Source organism: Rutilus rutilus (genome assembly GCF_951802725.1).
Source record: "Rutilus rutilus genome assembly, chromosome: 19".
Lineage (NCBI taxonomy): Eukaryota > Metazoa > Chordata > Actinopteri > Cypriniformes > Leuciscidae > Rutilus > Rutilus rutilus.
The window spans coordinates 34,874,018-34,891,457 of NC_140232.1; the positions used below are offsets into that span (position 1 = coordinate 34,874,018).

A 17,440-nucleotide genomic window follows, 5' to 3' on the forward strand; every position below is an offset into this window, starting at 1 on the left:
GCTAATGTGCAAACAGCAGGGTGTGTTGGATCTTCAGCATTTTACGATTCACCTCATTACACATTAATGAGATTTAAAAGTGAAGGCAAAATAAAAATAACTCGTCTTCGTGAAGTTTGAATGTGCGTTGTCATCAGACAGGTGTGAGCCGCTTCAGACGCAGCCAATCACAGCGTCACCACTTATTATTTCTCTTTCATAATAATAAAGTGCACTGATGACCATCAGATTAAGAACATTAATTAAGTCCTTTATGTTATAATACTGTACTATAATAATATTATTATATACTCTATGATATATCTTGCAATATTATAATATTTATTTATTAATAATATGATATAATATGAATATAATTATTGAGATGAATAATTAAACCTATACATCAACCTTTGGACCATTAATGGCCTTTAAGTTTACAATATTTTATATTATAATTGCAATTTTATAATATTTACAATATTGCAATTACAGAATATATGTATGTATATATATATATATATATAGAGAGAGAGAGAGAGAGAGAGAGAGAGAGAGAGAGAGAGAGAGAGAGAGAGGGAGAGTTAATATATTATTATTATATTTAATAATATATTGTTTAATAAATAATACATATTTAATAATGTATTAATATAATATAATATAATATAATATAATATAATATAATATAATATAATATAATATAATATAATATAATATAATATAATATAATTTAGGGGTGACCCCGAATAGTCGAAGATTCGATGCTTGGATAGGAGGAGCCTGATTCGACTACCGATCTCACGGTCGAATCTTCGCAGAGGTGTTATGAAACGAGGATATGCCACTTTGGCTATATGAGGGCGCTCAATATCTGATTTCACATAGAAGTACCGGTTTTCTGTCAATACGTTAATATTCAGCCTATTATGATAATGCTGTATATAAAAATGTGCAAAGAAAGAAGCTTTTAATAAATATTTTTTAACGTGCGTGAATAAATCCAAACACCCCGTGACAGATTTAAGTTTCACTTTCAATCCGTGACCGACAGAGGAGCGTCTTGGCGGCAAGGATTTAAATCTTTAACAATGTCTGGGATAAGAAAATCTAAAGTGTGAATGTACATCATCAGAAAGGATGTTCTCCAAGGCTGGATTTAGCATCAGGAACACCATGATCGCACTTCTGCCGGCCAACGTTAACAAGTTGGTTTTCCACGGGACATTCTAAAATGCTTAACGTGAAAAAAGCTTTTAAAACGCTTAAAAGGCACTTTAACGTGGCTTAGGCTAATGCATGTACACAATACACACTTTATTAAGAAACCATAGGCTACTATGTGCAGATAAGCAGATGAACCCAGAATATGAACGCAATGCGTAAAGCGTTTTCATATTTTAATTTAACTATTTTAGGAGATTAAGTCGTTAAACGTTTTTCACGTTAAGTGTTTTAGAATGAATTTTATCCGCGCGCACAAAAGACTCCAACGGACACAGACAGAGTGAAAGACTGGATTTGTTCTCTCGGTCAGGTAACGTTAGGGTACACGTGATTTCAAAACTGTTCAGCCGGTTCTAATTAGATTTTTTGATGCTGTGAACATTTTTAGCTAAAAGACTGCCTCTCCAGTTTAGCATTGTTGTTTCTGCAGTTAAAAAGACAAAGTTGAAAATTCTGGCTACTATCGTTATTTTAATCATTTCTTTATTTTAATTTTATTTATTGATCTGTCAGGGTTATCTAATCTAACTATTTGTGGCTTGTGTTTTGAATATTACGTTCCCCTGCACTTTAGGCATTTTGCACACATTTTCTCCTCATCTTGTGACTTGATTCTGATTTATTTCGTTTTGTATTTTTATTTATTAGAAAGATATATTCTGTTCTAATTTAATTTAGTAAATTAATTTTTTTTTATTTTTTTCGGTGCATCGATGTTGTGCTGTAGCCTACTTAGAGCCTGCTCGCACAGGTAATTTAGCCGATTTAATTTGATTTGCATGTGAAATATAAATCCTGTCTGCAGTGTGGCCTTTCTGGAGTTATTTATGTTATTTCTTAGTTTTATTGATCCAAAATGTTTTTATACATTTTCTTCTATATCTTTGTGTGATTTTCTGTACATCGCAGCTTTGAATTGTTAAAGCCCCGCCCCCATACACATGATTCGACTATTAGTCGACTATAGGCAAGACATGATGATTCTGATTCGACTATGAAAAACCATAGTCGGGGACACCCCTAATATAATATAATATAATATAATATAATATAATATAATATAATATAATATAATATAATAACAGAGGTGAATAATTCCAGCTATGAACAGGTTTGGCACATCTTACCCTGGTGAGGTGAATGACTCCCTGTGACGTGACCGAACATCCCATAAACCCCACGAACTGCAGCTCGGGACAGTTCTCCGCGAACGCCTGCACGGATCGGTCCGTCACCTGAAACACACACGGGAAACACAGGAAAATGAGGAACAGCAGAAATAATCCCCAGGCAAACGCAACAGTAACGTCAGACAAACGTGACGGAGGCGTTAATGCGTTAATACCAGTGAAGTGGGGCGGTACTCAAGCACTGGTTAATACACACTGGAATCGGGACTAATGAAGACGTGTTTCTGCTAAACCTGAGGAGTAACTTCACTAATGTTTAAAAACAAGGTGATAAATAATTATATAACTCAATATGAATAATCTGTGTATGTCATGTGCACACTATTGTAATAATATCTGATATGTGTACATCTGTAATCATGCATGTACATTTTGGAAATTTTCTTATGTAACCGTTTGTTTATTTCATATGAATGAAATCCCGAGAGTGACGCTCATTAAATGATGATGTATAAAGGGTTCAGACTGCAACTGTTTCGCTTATTATCTATACATATTTTTTTTTCTTTATTATGGAAAATTATGTGTGAAGATCGAAATACATTTTTGTTGAATTGAACAGTGTTGCTATTGTGGACTAAAACGATTAAAAATAGTTTTGCCTAATGGAAATAAAGCTCAAACTAAAGAAAATATAAATATTAGATGAATAATAACTAAAACAACACATAAAAGCTGAGTAGAAATGAACAAGAATCATTTGATGTATTGATTGAAAGATGAAACATGATATTATTGATACATATTTCCATGATTTACAGAAACTATAAAGGAAAATCATTTCAGAAGCAGCAAAATATTATTATTACAATGAAATGAGACTTATTTTTCTCTTTCATAATAATAAAGTGCACTGATGACTATAAGATTAAGAACATTAATTAAGTACTCAAGTTATAATACGTATATTATAATTGCAATATTATAATATTTTTCAATATTGCAATTACAGAATGAATATATACACACACACACATACAGATAAATATAATATTGCAATAATATATAATATTATAATATAATGTACAACATTGCACTGAATTATTAAACCGATTTAACAACTTTTCTTTCAATCTCGCATCCAATCAACAGTCTGTGTCCTCACTTTGACCTTTGACCTTATGCAAAAGCAAGACGCATTAAATCAAACTCCCCCAACAATCAAATCAACAATATGGAAGCAAATCAAATCTAATGGCTGAACAAATTTAATAAGTGAATCATAATTTCAGCGGGCCGGCCTCTCGGTCACCCGTCCCGGGTCAGAGGTCAGAGGTCAACCGCTGCCCATAACAATAACTTAGTACTTAAAAATGCTGATTCTGGCCAAGCTTCCCTGGCCGAGTCCGTCGGGATAACGTAAAGCACCTTTAGAGACACACGAGCGGGAGTGATGTGAACAACTCGTTCTTCCGGCACGGATACATCACGCGGGATCCGCTGACGTCGATCTGAAAGGTCATCGAGTGAGACGGAGAGGAATTACACTCGTTTATCTCCGACACAGGCCTCGACTCGACCTCACACGCTGACCTCAGGGCTTCTGTGTCCGAGATCTCAGCGACTCATCCATCAGGACGAACATTTAACATTTCCTTTAATACGCAACAACATTATTGATCTCCCGCATTGACACTATTATACGAGAACTGAGCTGGACGATGACATCACTGTTTTCTCCAGAGAGGCTATATGTATATATATATATAAATTAACTAAATCAATAACTTTTCTTACAACAAAAATAAAGCATCACTGAACTTACTTATTAACACACACACACAAGCTCTTGAAGCTCCGCCCCCTGCGCCGGGAGCAGCAGCTCATTTGCATTTAAAGGGACAGACACATAAAGACGTGTTTTTTCTGGCACTCAAAAAGTGATAATTTTAACACGCTATAAAAATATCTGTGGGGTATTTTGAGCTGAAACTTCACACACACACACACACACACACACACACACACTCGGGACATCTGAGACTTATTTTACATCTAAAAGAGCATTATACCACCCTAAACAAACTTTGTTGTATTATTTCAGTAAAGTCTCAGTAAAGCTGCTGTGAAACACTCTGTGTTGTAAAAAGCGCTGTATAAATAAATGTGACTTGACTTCGTCAGACCCGGGCCTTCAAAAACCCGGAGAGGTTTGACAGCTCGTCCTCTTCACTTTTATTTATTTATTTATTTTTTTGCGTTTTATTTAACCAGATAAAACTTTGTGCGATTAAAAATCTCTTTTACAGAAGTGACCTGGCCAAGACGAGCAGCACAACATCATCCAAAAGAAGTTAATAAATACATTTAAAAAAAAGAAGAAAGAAAATGACCATGACATTAAAACATATCATCAAACAAAACAAAAACTTAAAAACATTGACAAATGGTTTCTTCCTTTAGCAGCTCACTAAGCAAAGATACAAAAATATTCATTAACACCATCAGGGTCTGCAATTTCAGGTCATTCTGTAAAAAGTTCCAATCACTGGATGTTGCTTTACTTTTGATTATTCACTGATTCATTCAGGAATTCAGGAAATGAATGAATGAAGAAATGAATGAATGAATGAATACAAAATGAATGAATGCATGAAGAAATAAATACAAATGAATGATTGAGTGAAGGACTTTAACTCTGTGAACTCAAAGCCGCAGTGGTCAGTCAGTCCTGCTTTTAATGCTTTGGATCATGAACATAGTTTTGAAACACAGACGTGAATAAACGGCAGCCAATATCCAGCCGGAGCAGTAACTCACGCCGCTTCACTCCCGCACTGTTATTTCCATCTCATCAAAATTCCTAAATGATGACAATGATCATTTGTTTGAATGGAAACATGTCCAAGTCATATTTTACACCCCCAGAAACTGAAGAAAATCCAAAATAAGAAATGCCATTTTACATAACGACTAGAAGTCTTGGTATGCATTATTATCAGGACACATTATCGACTTTGTTTGTTTTTAAATAATATAATGTTGTACAGTTTTCATTATTTGTTTATTTAAATCAGCATAAATAAATGAACATACTATGTTGTATACATTGATATAAACAAACAAATGAATGAATAAACGAATGGGCACGTGAACAAACAAGTGAATTATCCATTACAATAATGAGATTTAAAGGTAAATTGTGTTTAATTGTCATGAAAATAAAAGGTTGTATGAATAAATGAGTGAGTAATACAAACAGAAATAATGAATGAATAAAAAAAAGGATGAATGAATACAAATGAATGAACACGAATGAATGAATGAATAAATGAATAGAAATGAATGAATGAATGAATGAATAGAAATGAATGAATGAATGAGTCCAAATAAATGAATAAATTAATAGAAATGAATGAATAGAAATGAATGAATGAATGAGTGAGTCCAAATAAATGAATAGAAATGAATGAATGAATGAATGAATGAGTCCAAATAAATGAAAAAATGAATATAAATGAATGAATGAATGGAGTGACTCCAAATAAATGAATATAAATGAATGAATGAATGAATGAGTGAGTTCAAATAAATGAATGAATATAAATGAATATAAATGAATATAAATGAATGAATGAGTGAGTCCAAATAAATGAAAAAATGAATATAAATGAATGAATGAATGAATGGAGTGAGTCCAAATAAATGAATAGAAATGAACGAATGAATGAATGAGTGAGTTCAAATAAATGAATGAATATAAATGAATGAATGAATGAATGGAGTGAGTCCAAATAAATGATTAGAAATGAACGAATGAATGAATGAGTGAGTTCAAATAAATGAATGAATATAAATGAATATAAATAAATGAATGAATGAGTGAGTCCAAATGAATGAATAAATGAATAGAAATGAATGAATGAATGAATGAATGAATGAGTGAGTCCAAATAAATGAATAAATGAATAGAAATGAATGAATGAATGAATGAGTGAATGAATTAATAGAAATGAATGAATGATTGAGTGAGTCCAAATAAATGAATAAATGAATAGAAATGAATGAATGAATGAGTGAATGAATAGAAATGAATGAGTGAGTGAGTGAATGAATGAATAGAAATGAATGAGTGAGTGAGTCCAAATAAATGAATAGAAATGAATGAATAAATGAATGAATTAATTAATTAATTAATGAGTGAGTCCAAATGAATGAATAAATTAATACAAAATGAATGAATAAATGAATGAATGAATGATTAAATGAATGAATGAACAAACATACAAACGAACGAACAAACAAACGAACGAATGATGCATTGCATTAACGACATTCAATGAGAATTAGAGAGAAATGCGTTTAATTGTCCTGAAAATAAGACAATGCAAAAATCTTTTGATCTTGCGGAGACATTTGGTGGCAGGATCTGCGACTCTTCCTCAAGACTTACAAAAGAAGAGAAATAAAGAGCCAGAGACGACACCGGTGTTAGTAAAGAAGACTCTGATCAGTGAGCGCAGAAGAGCAGTGAACGTGTCGGAGACAGAGACGCTCTCTATCTGAATAACATGGAGACTCAGTAACGCTCCTGAGAGGAGTCAGACGACAGGACCGATTCATTCTCATTACTTTATTCTGGCCCGTAACAAGAGGCCGTTCTAACAGCCAATTTACTTCTGCAAACGCGAGTCAATAAAGCGTCCGTCAAAAGTGCTGATCCTCCATATCCGGCTCAAATCTCCCGTTTGCCGCCCACCGTGAAGAGGGGCATTATGGGAGGTGGAAACAGATAAAGACGGTGGGGTGTAGCTCGCCGTGCTTCATCACTGAGATGGATGAGGGCGAGTGTGTGTGTGAGTGTGTGTGCAGGTCAGCGGGACGGTCATCCATCAGGGTAATTGTGTTAGAGATGCAGGTCTTTACATGCTGGACAAGCCAGTGTCGTTTACAAGACTGATGAGAAGAGTTAGAGGAACCTATAATGACCCGCTCCGGCTAAACTGGTCCATGTGTTGAGCCTCGTGTGGAGTCATTACAACTCAAACGCCTCCTGAAACTGAGGTCACATGACCACTGACTGCTGAAGTCACATGACCACTGAGTGCTGGAGTCACATGACCACTGACTGCTGAGGTCACATGACCACTGAGTGCTGAGGTCACATGACCACTGACTGCTGAAGTCACATGACCACTGACTGCTGAAGTCACATGACCACTGAGTGCTGAAGTCACATGACCACTACTGCTGAGGTCACATGACCACTGAGGTCACATGACCACTGAGTGCTGAAGTCACATGACCACCGACTGCTGAGGTCACATGACCACTGACTGCTGAGGTCACATGACCACTGACTGCTGAGGTCACATGACCACTGACTGCGCTTTTGAATCGCTGTGTCAATGCAGTGATGTTTGTATAAATAAATACACACACACACAGACACACACACACACACATATATATATATATCGATGATAAAATGTATCATATAATATAATTAAAAAATATATATTTATATACTTTAATGTCCAATAGGTTATATAAATGTGTGTATGTATATACTTTTCTGTAAATATTTGTGATTAAATAAAAACTATTTATATATATATATTTTTTTCATTTAATTTAATTTTAATATCCAATAGGTAATCTATTAATCGCATCTAATAAAAGTTTGTAAATAAGTGAGTGTGTGTGTGTGTGTGTGTGTGTGTGTGTATGTATGTCTATGCATATATACTGTATATACACACACATATATATGATAAACTTACATATAGATGTGATTAATCACGATGAATCGATTTGACGGCGCTTTCTAATATTTTCTACTCTCGGCTTCTAGTCTGAGATCTGCTGGTATTAATAAGAGGAACAATCTCATTCTAGACAGAATCTGACTGCCGATAAGCCTGGAGAGCAATATGATGTAATCAATACGGTTTCACTCTCAGGAGTGCATTAACATATATATGAGCTCAAGGCTACAGACATGCACACCAAAAACCATAAAAATAACACATTTGTTTCTTGGGATTTTAAAATGCAATTACTAATATTGATTACTAGTTCAAGTATATTCTAAATGGCATCCATAAACAGGTGTGACATTATTAAACTGTTGCCATGCATGCTTTACATTGACTGATATGTTCAGGATCGACTCCAGTATTGACACAAACACACAACGCTGAGATGCATTTAAATGTGTGTGAGTGTGAAGTAGAGGTCAGTGTGTCTCATTATCCTCGTCTGCCGCGTCACGCGAGTACACACACACACACACACACACTCCCTCTTAATGGTGCCTCAGGGAATATTTATCAATTAACACCACTGCGCTAATTAAGAAACTCAGCATTCAGCGCGTCTCTCCAGCGCAGCGTGAGCCACTGACCTTGAACATGTTCTGATTATGTTATTGTTTTTGGACAGATATTTCTAAAAATATATTCATATTTAGCAAAGCAGAATAAAAGCGTTTGAATAAACATTAGCCATTAAAACGGAGTCGACCGCTGAGCATTTTAATCAGGCGTGTAATTGGGAGCCGACGGTCTTTTAACGCTTACGATTTATTCAGAACATGCAAAAAGAGTTGCAATGCTCTACAGAAAAACATAATTCAAAATATAGATTCTAATGCATATCAGAAGAGATTGTATAGCCACTCTCAAGACACTTTAAAATTTAGTCTGGAGAATTGAACCCAAACAGAATCAAATGTTCTCTTATGATATCATATCTCATATGATTACATTACACTAATGTTAATGTGATAAACGTACAAATACGGCATCAAAATCCACTTCATAACCTTTGTGTCTGCTTCGCTTATCATTAGGAAATCACCAGCAAACGCATTTTAATATAAGCCACTTAACTCAGTTTATTTCACCCACAAATATAATTTCTCAAACCTCTTTGACTTTCATTCTTCGGTGAAGCACAAACAGAGACGTATGAAAAGTGAATGATGATTCAAACAGCTCTGAAAACATAAAAAGTATCATAAATGCTCTTCGTTTACAAGTTTTAGAACGCAAAAGAAAAATTATTTATGATACATCATCATATTTTTTAATCCAAAACCACTGGTCAAGCCAACAGGGGCAGTTACAGAGTATTTACTAATATTTTTATGAGTTATAATTATATTTCAGGAACACAGTAAAGTTTTAAACAGACGCGAGTCAGACGATAATTAATTGCGGTTGACGGTTACAAGGAACATCTGGCTTTCATTTTCGGGGCAGAACGAGTTACTCGTGAACATCTGTTTCAGCCTCACGTCAAAACAGCGCAAATGCACTGGTTATTCTTATCTTATCAAATAACATCAAAGAATCCTGGAGAAAAAAGAAAGAAAATCTAAACAAATAAATAAATAAATCACAGTTTCCACAAAAATATGAACACTGATAATAATCATAAATGTTTCTCGAGCATCAAATCCTCATATTAGAGTGATTTCTGAAGGATCATGTGACACTGAAGACTGGAGTAATGATGCTGAACATTCAGCTTTGATCACAGGATATAAATTACACTTTACTGTATATTCATATAGAAAACATCTGATTTACATTGTAAAAATATTAAAAAATGTTACTGTATTTTTGATCAGCCTTGCTGAGTAAGAATCCTTATTATTCTGACTGGTAGTGTGTATCTGTATTAGTCAGTGGCATAAAAGATATTCAAAAATAAGTGTGTTCTCCATCAGGAATAGATGTGTTTGTGATATAATACACTGGAAGGACGTCAGTAAGACACCGAAAACAGCTCAAACTCACACACACCTCATACACACACGACACACACTTGACTCTCAGACGTGTGTGAAGGAAGATGTTCCCGGACAGCCTGTCTGATCCGCGCTGGAAAGGTCAGATGCTCGTCAAAACAACATTAGAAATGACAGAAATACATTAGTGTGTGTCACTCTTCCTCTGACAACAAAACGCCCGAGTGAAACTAAACGACGGACGATAGTTCAGCTCCTCTGACATCAGTCCGTCTAATTTAATCTCTGCAAGGAAACTCCAGAATTTCCTTGACGATCGATGAAGGTGAACATCTCACGGATCGCTCGTTCAGAAAGCAGACGGTGTTTATTAAAGATTGATTACATTCTAGTGTTTTTCACACGTATTTGTATAAACGCTTCGTCAAAATGCACAAATGCTTCATTTTACAAAGGAAAATCAATTTACTTATTCACTCATATTGCACTTTAAAAAGTAGTTTTTGTGTTAGCCAGATCCTGGGTCAGACGTAACAACCCAGTGTTTGGGTAGTTTTTGTGTTAGCCAGATCCTGGGTCAGACGTAACAACCCAGTGTTTGGGTAGTTTTTGTGTAACACAGATCCTGGGTCAGACGTAACAACCCAGTGTTTGGGTAGTTTTTGTGTAACACAGATCCTGGGTCAGACGTAACAACCCAGTGTTTGGGTATTTTTTGTGTTACCCAGATCCTGGGTCAGGCGTAACAACCCAGTGTTTGGGTAGTTTTTGTGTAACCCAGATCCTGGGTCAGACGTAACAACCTAGTGTTTGGGTAGTTTTTGTGTAAGACAGATACTGGGTCAGACGTAACAACCTAGTGTTTGGGTATTTTTTGTGTAACCCAGATCCTGGGTCAGACGTAACAACCTAGTGTTTGGGTAGTTTTTGTGTAACACAGATCCTGGGTCAGACGTAACAACCTAGTGTTTGGGTATTTTTTGTGTAACCCAGATCCTGGGTCAGACGTAACAACCCAGTGTTTGTGTAGTTTTTGTGTTAGCCAGATCCTGGGTCAGACGTAACAACCCAGTGTTTGGGTAGTTTTTGTGTAACCCAGATCCTGGGTCAGACGTAACAACCCAGTGTTTGGGTAGTTTTTGTGTAACACAGATCCTGGGTCAGACGTAACAACCCAGTGTTTGGGTAGTTTTTGTGTAACACAGATCCTGGGTCAGACGTAACAACCCAGTGTTTGGGTATTTTTTGTGTAACCCATATCCTGGGTCAGACGTAACAACCCAGTGTTTGGGTAGTTTTTGTGTAACCCAGATCCTGGGTCAGACGTAACAACCCAGTGTTTGGGTAGTTTTTGTGTAACCCAGATCCTGGGTCAGACGTAACAACCCAGTGTTTGGGTAGTTTTTGTGTAACCTAGATCCTGGGTCAGACGTAACAACCCAGTGTTTGGGTAGTTTTTGTGTAACACAGATCCTGGGTCAGACGTAACAACCCAGTGTTTGGGTATTTTTTGTGTAACCCATATCCTGGCTCAGACGTAACAACCCAGTGTTTGGGTAGTTTTTGTGTAACCCAGATCCTGGGTCAGACGTAACAACCCAGGGGTTGAGTTATTGTTGTGTTAGCCAGATCCTGGGTCAGTTAGAAGTTAGAAGTTCCCGCTGAACGGTGGAAACAGGACAACAGAGACTGGGCCATTACACTCGAATTACTTCTAAATGTTTCATTTTTACTTCTTATATTTGTTAAATGAGCTTAAATGTATGCAATATGTATTCAAAACTATATAAAATATACAATAGTGTAAAATATGATTTAAAAAAAAAAAATCATGCAAACCAATGGTTGTGTGGAGTATAAATTCAGAGGATTTAAGTTAATCCATAAACATTAATTCATGTTTGAAGTAAAATAATAAAAAAACTAGTACTACAGTAAAAATGAATCAATCCAGTATGCTGGGTAAAAATAACCCAATCTGCTGGGTAAAATTAACCCAGCATGTGTTCTGTCCTATATTAACCCAGCCCTTGAGTTGAAAACAACCCATATTTGGTTGTTTTTAACCCCGTGTTTATTAGAGCGTGTCCTTCGGTCGTGTTACACGTTTAAAATGATTCATTCTCAACTCCTTCAAATAAAAACAGCCTGATTTTCATCAAACCGAAGTGAAGGCGCTCGAGACGGATGGTTAGTCTACAGAGAAACTGGGATAATAAAATGCTGTCGTGCCCAATGAAAAACACATTTAATCTCCAGGCTGTTTGACCGGGTTGTTGGAGCACCTATTGTTTGATTGTCATGTCTTTTTAATAACTTAATTCATTTGCGTTTGAAAGGCTCAATATGGCGGAGCTGCTCGATTCATTTGATTTCTGCCAGACTGTGACGTCTTTGCCTTCTCGACCCGTCTGACTTCATAGCAAGTTTCCCGTGAATAAATGCGTACTGACTCCAGCTGAAGTATATAATGTCATCACAGATCAATCTCCATGTCAAGCTCGAACACGTTTACCAAAACAACGACGAAAATGTTAGAGGACGACCTTTGGTCACACTTTATTTTACAGTGTCCCTGTTACATACATGTACTTACCATAGTAATAACAGTAAATTATGCATAATTACATGCAACTAACCCTCAACCAAACCCTAATCCTACCCTAACCCTATAGTAAGTACATGTAGTTGCTTAATATTACTCAGTACTTAAATATATAATTACACTGTAACAATGACACCTGAAAATAAAGTGTAACCCGACCTTTTTTTCAATGACTGAAGCAAGATGACGTCGATCAACACTAACCATGACAATATCTACATGCAATAGTTGACGAAAAAGATGATAAATGAGTCAATTAAAGCATGCATATTAGTTGACATGGTCTTGATTTGTGTTTATAGGTGAAAGTTGCAATAATTCTGATGAAATCAGTAATAAAGATTAAAATTGAGCAAAATAATTGTGATTCTCAGTTTAACTAGCATGCATGACTGAAATAATTCATCATTGACTTAAACTGGACTAAAACGTGGCTTAAAAAACAACAACAACATAAAAGCAGTAAAGTTTGACTAAATATGATAAAAACTAACAAGACGGACTAAATTTAAAAAAAGTTAGCCGGCATATTTATTATTTTTTCAACACCTTTACACAAGGTTGATAACATTAATTTACAAGGTTTAGTAAACTAAGCATTAATTAATCTTAACGTTAGACATTTATTAATACATTATTAAAGCCAAAACTTATATTGGTTACACTGTATTTTAGGGCGACTGAGTTACATTGTACTTCCTCAAATAAGCACTGAGTAATATTAATCAACCACATGTACTTACTATAGAGTTACGGTTAGTTAGTTGTAATTATGCATAATTTACTGTTATTACTTCAGTAACGTGTAACTACGTCCCCTTAAAGTAAAGGGTTACCATTATATTTGTTAATATTAGGTCATGCACTAACATGAACAAACAATGAACAGTTATTCTAAAGATTAATGAATGCTTTCAAATATATTGTTCACATTAGCTAATGCATTAATGTTAAGAAATGAGACGTTATTATAAAGTGTCGCCAATATTCCTTATAATCAGACTTTTCCACAGAGTCCAGAGTTTAATGCACAGGGATATTGAATCCATCTATTCTCCGCATTACAGTGTGTTTTAGTAACGCTCACACACACGTACATCACGTTTGTAATTAATTCAGTGATTTTACACCTTCTGCGAGGAGCGTTTAGAGATATGAGAGCGCTTGTAGACGTTCTCCGTTTGTGTAGACCTACTTAAGGTTCAGAATATAATTTTTTTCCTGCTTTAATTTTACACGTCTAGTACAATTGTGTGGTTTTGTTTCATTATTACAGTGTGTACTTTCTTCTTGATTTACCCCAAAATAAATGGAAGTGAAATGTGACAACATGCCCCATAGGTGGGGTACATTATAACACGGCCATATGAAATTTTTATTATTTTTATTTAAAAAAAAAATAATATGCAAGAAATATTTTGTCAATAAAATACAATACAAATTATTAACTTTTTTATATGAAATAATGCAATTTTTTACTAATTAAAAATAAAGTAATTTTTGAGTTTGACAACAAACACACTGGAAAACACAGCTATACAGCAGCACAGTTCAAAACATTATAATAATAATTTCTGAACATTGACTCAGTCTTTTTCACCTTTTTCTCATGGTTTCTCAATAGAATTCATAAAAGTATAGAATAGAATATCACAGTTCTAACAGAGGCTCATTGTAACTCCGTGTGACAACATGCCCCGCCTTAGCGGAGCATTAAAGAACTATTCTCAACAGATAGAAGATTAAAATGATATCAGATTTGTCTAATTTTAAATACACCAAAAAAAAAAAACAGAACACACATTAAATTAACACAAGACATTTACTTTTGCTATGGATAAATTAATGTTATTTAACAGTGATATCTTCCAAAGATTTCTGAATTTTGGCGCAATTTGTTCTCTGTAAAGTGTTGATATGGAAACTAGTACACACACTAAGTTTCATCATGCTGGCATGTGTGGAAGTCTTTAAAACAAGTGTGTGACAACTTGCCCCGCTCATGGGCTCGGATGTATTGATGGTTAGACTTGTGTTGTGATGTGGTTTTGTGTGTAAGTGTAAATTCTCCATCTGATCCGTACGGTCATGTTTTCAATTTCCTTTGCTGTTGATTTAATGGCTGGAGTGAACGCATGCTGCTTTTAATTTAAAACACACACACACGTTTTCCCTCGATGCACACACACTCTAATCCAGCACTGATTAAACACACACACACACACACACACACACACACACACACACACACGAAACATGCTGGCTTGATTTGTGACATTTTTCACGTTTCAGTCTCACAATCTGGAGCATTTGTGGCCCTTAAAGGGGCAGTTCACCCAAAACAGGCGCTATGATTTTTGCAACAATAAACCGAAGGCCGGAATCATGAATGCAGTTCTAGAAATGGAATTCACAGTTTAATGTGAATTGTCACAGTCAAAAGTAGGGCTGTAAATTAATGCAATAAAAAATAAATAAAAAAAAATCAAGATAAGGCCTGGTGTCTGCTGTTATTAAACTGCAAAAATGCTAAATAAAGTTCAGTTTAACAAAGAAATGATGCATACACACACACACACACGCACACGCATACATACGCACGCACTCACACACACACACACACACACACACAGATACCCAGATGCTTACACACACACAAATATACATGCATACACACACACGCGCACACACACACACACACATTAAATTCAGCTGTCAACTGATAACATGCATATATATATACATATTATATCTGTCACTGGTTGCATTGCTTTTTCCACTTATACTACTAAATATTTGCTCAATTCACTGCAAATGTACGTATACTCTTCTGATTTATTGATGAATTCAGAAGCATTGCATATTGCACAACTTCGCAGAATATGCGGCACGCACACGCACACACACACACACACACACACAAAAGTCAAGTCACCTTCATTTATACAGTTATTTTAACAATACAGATGTTTCACAGCAGCTTTACAGAGATAACAGGAGATTACAGTAACAGAGATTGTTTAGGCTTTACAGCAGATCTAAATATCTTGCATATCTCAGATCTTGTAAAGATCATTAGTGATTAGCTTATGGGCCGCTAACACACACCGTTCTCACAGAAAACCCTTCATGCAGCAGTGTGTGTGTGGTGCTCGAGAACGCAAAACATGAAACAGGTTCTGAGGTGCAAGTCCTGAAACATTTATAATACAGAGTTTTTTATTGCTTCCGCGTGAACCGGAATTATCCCGACAACAGTAGAGGGAAGAAGAGGCCTTCACAGGGGAGACACTTCACACACACACAGATATATTCAGTGGAAATATGCGGCACACATACACATGCACGCCCACACACACACAGATTAAATATTATGAGGTCAGTTTAAAAAAAATGAAACATAAAAAATGAAACTGGTTGCATTGCCTTTTCAACTTATAGTACAAAATATTCACTGCAAATGTCGTCCATTGCAAATCTTTCCATTTATACTGCATTTCTAGCATTACAGCAATAAAAGCAGTGTGTGTGTAAACCAGCACAAAAAATCCAAAAAACACATATATTCAGTGTAAATATGCGGCACGCACACACACACACACGTGCATCCATACACACACACACACACACAGATGTAAATATGCAGCACGTGCACACACACACACACACACACACACAGATTAAATATTAAGAGGTCAGTTCTTTTTTTTTTATAGATGTCGGTGAATTTCAAAACGTTTAATGTGGTTTTAACAACACGACATTCGACAACATCGTCGTTATCTTTCCATTTATACTGCATTTTTAGCATTACAGCAATGAATGCAGAGTGTGTGTAAACCAGAACACTGAAAAAATCTGATGTGAAGTCCAAAAAGCAGGAATAAGAGTGTCGATATGCGGCGCGTGTCCTGCCATGTCTGTCACCGGGACGCAGCGGCCCGAGGCCGAGCCGGAGGCGAGCCGGGGGTGAACGAGCCCCTCTGACCCGAAGCGTCTCTCGGTCTCTAATGATTCGCACCGAGGGTTTGCCGAAGGGCAGGTGAACACCTCGACTCTGAGGGACAGCAGAACAGCTTTCAGGACACAGACTCATGCAGAAGAGCGTCACTCATTAACCAGAACAGCTCAACGCTCATCCATGAAGCTAAACAACACTAAACACCGTGTGCTAACTACACACGCCGCGCGATAAAAGCCTCTTCTCCATGTTATTCAGAGTGTGTGTCCTATCCAGCCGCGACGGCGACACGCGACGATTCTGTTTTAGAAACGGTTTCTGTTTTTCTGCGACGTCGCGCTGGAACAACAAACACAGAGTGTGGCGATGATGATCTCAGGTGCTGTGAACAAAAACACACCGTTTTGTGTCTGTTCCTTTAAATGCAAATGAGCTGCTGCTCCCGGCACAGGGGGCGGAGCTTCAACAGCTCACACAGACATGCACTGAAAATGTAAACAACTTTTAGCCTATTATGTTCAAATCTGATTCAGACAAAGATGGAGAGACTCAAGAAGAAGAGACAACATGTTGAAGCAACAGGACATTTCTGAATGGTTAGTTGATGAATTTATGTAGCTGATGTGTAGTTATATTTCTAGTCATTGATTAGCATATTCTGTCTTGATAATCTATAAATCGTGTTCAGGGGGCGGGGTTTATGTAAATTTTAGGGTTTGTGATGTCACTAACCCCTGAAGAAGCTCGTGTAGTCTCTACCAGCCGTTTGTTGTAGTCCTTAA

The 17,440-nt window shown here is 36.1% G+C and overlaps 1 protein-coding gene across 2 annotated transcripts in view; it reads right to left on the reverse strand.

Annotated features, from left to right (window-relative positions):
* Nucleotides 1-17,440, reverse strand: part of fbxl17 (F-box and leucine-rich repeat protein 17) — a 244,459-nt gene that overhangs the window by 155,167 nt on the left and 71,852 nt on the right. For both annotated transcript variants that reach the window (XM_084388626.1, XM_084388627.1), the window contains exon 6: nucleotides 2,334-2,441. In XM_084388626.1, the coding sequence (XP_084244752.1) occupies nucleotides 2,334-2,441 (108 nt within the window). The remainder of the gene's footprint in view (nucleotides 1-2,333; nucleotides 2,442-17,440) is intronic.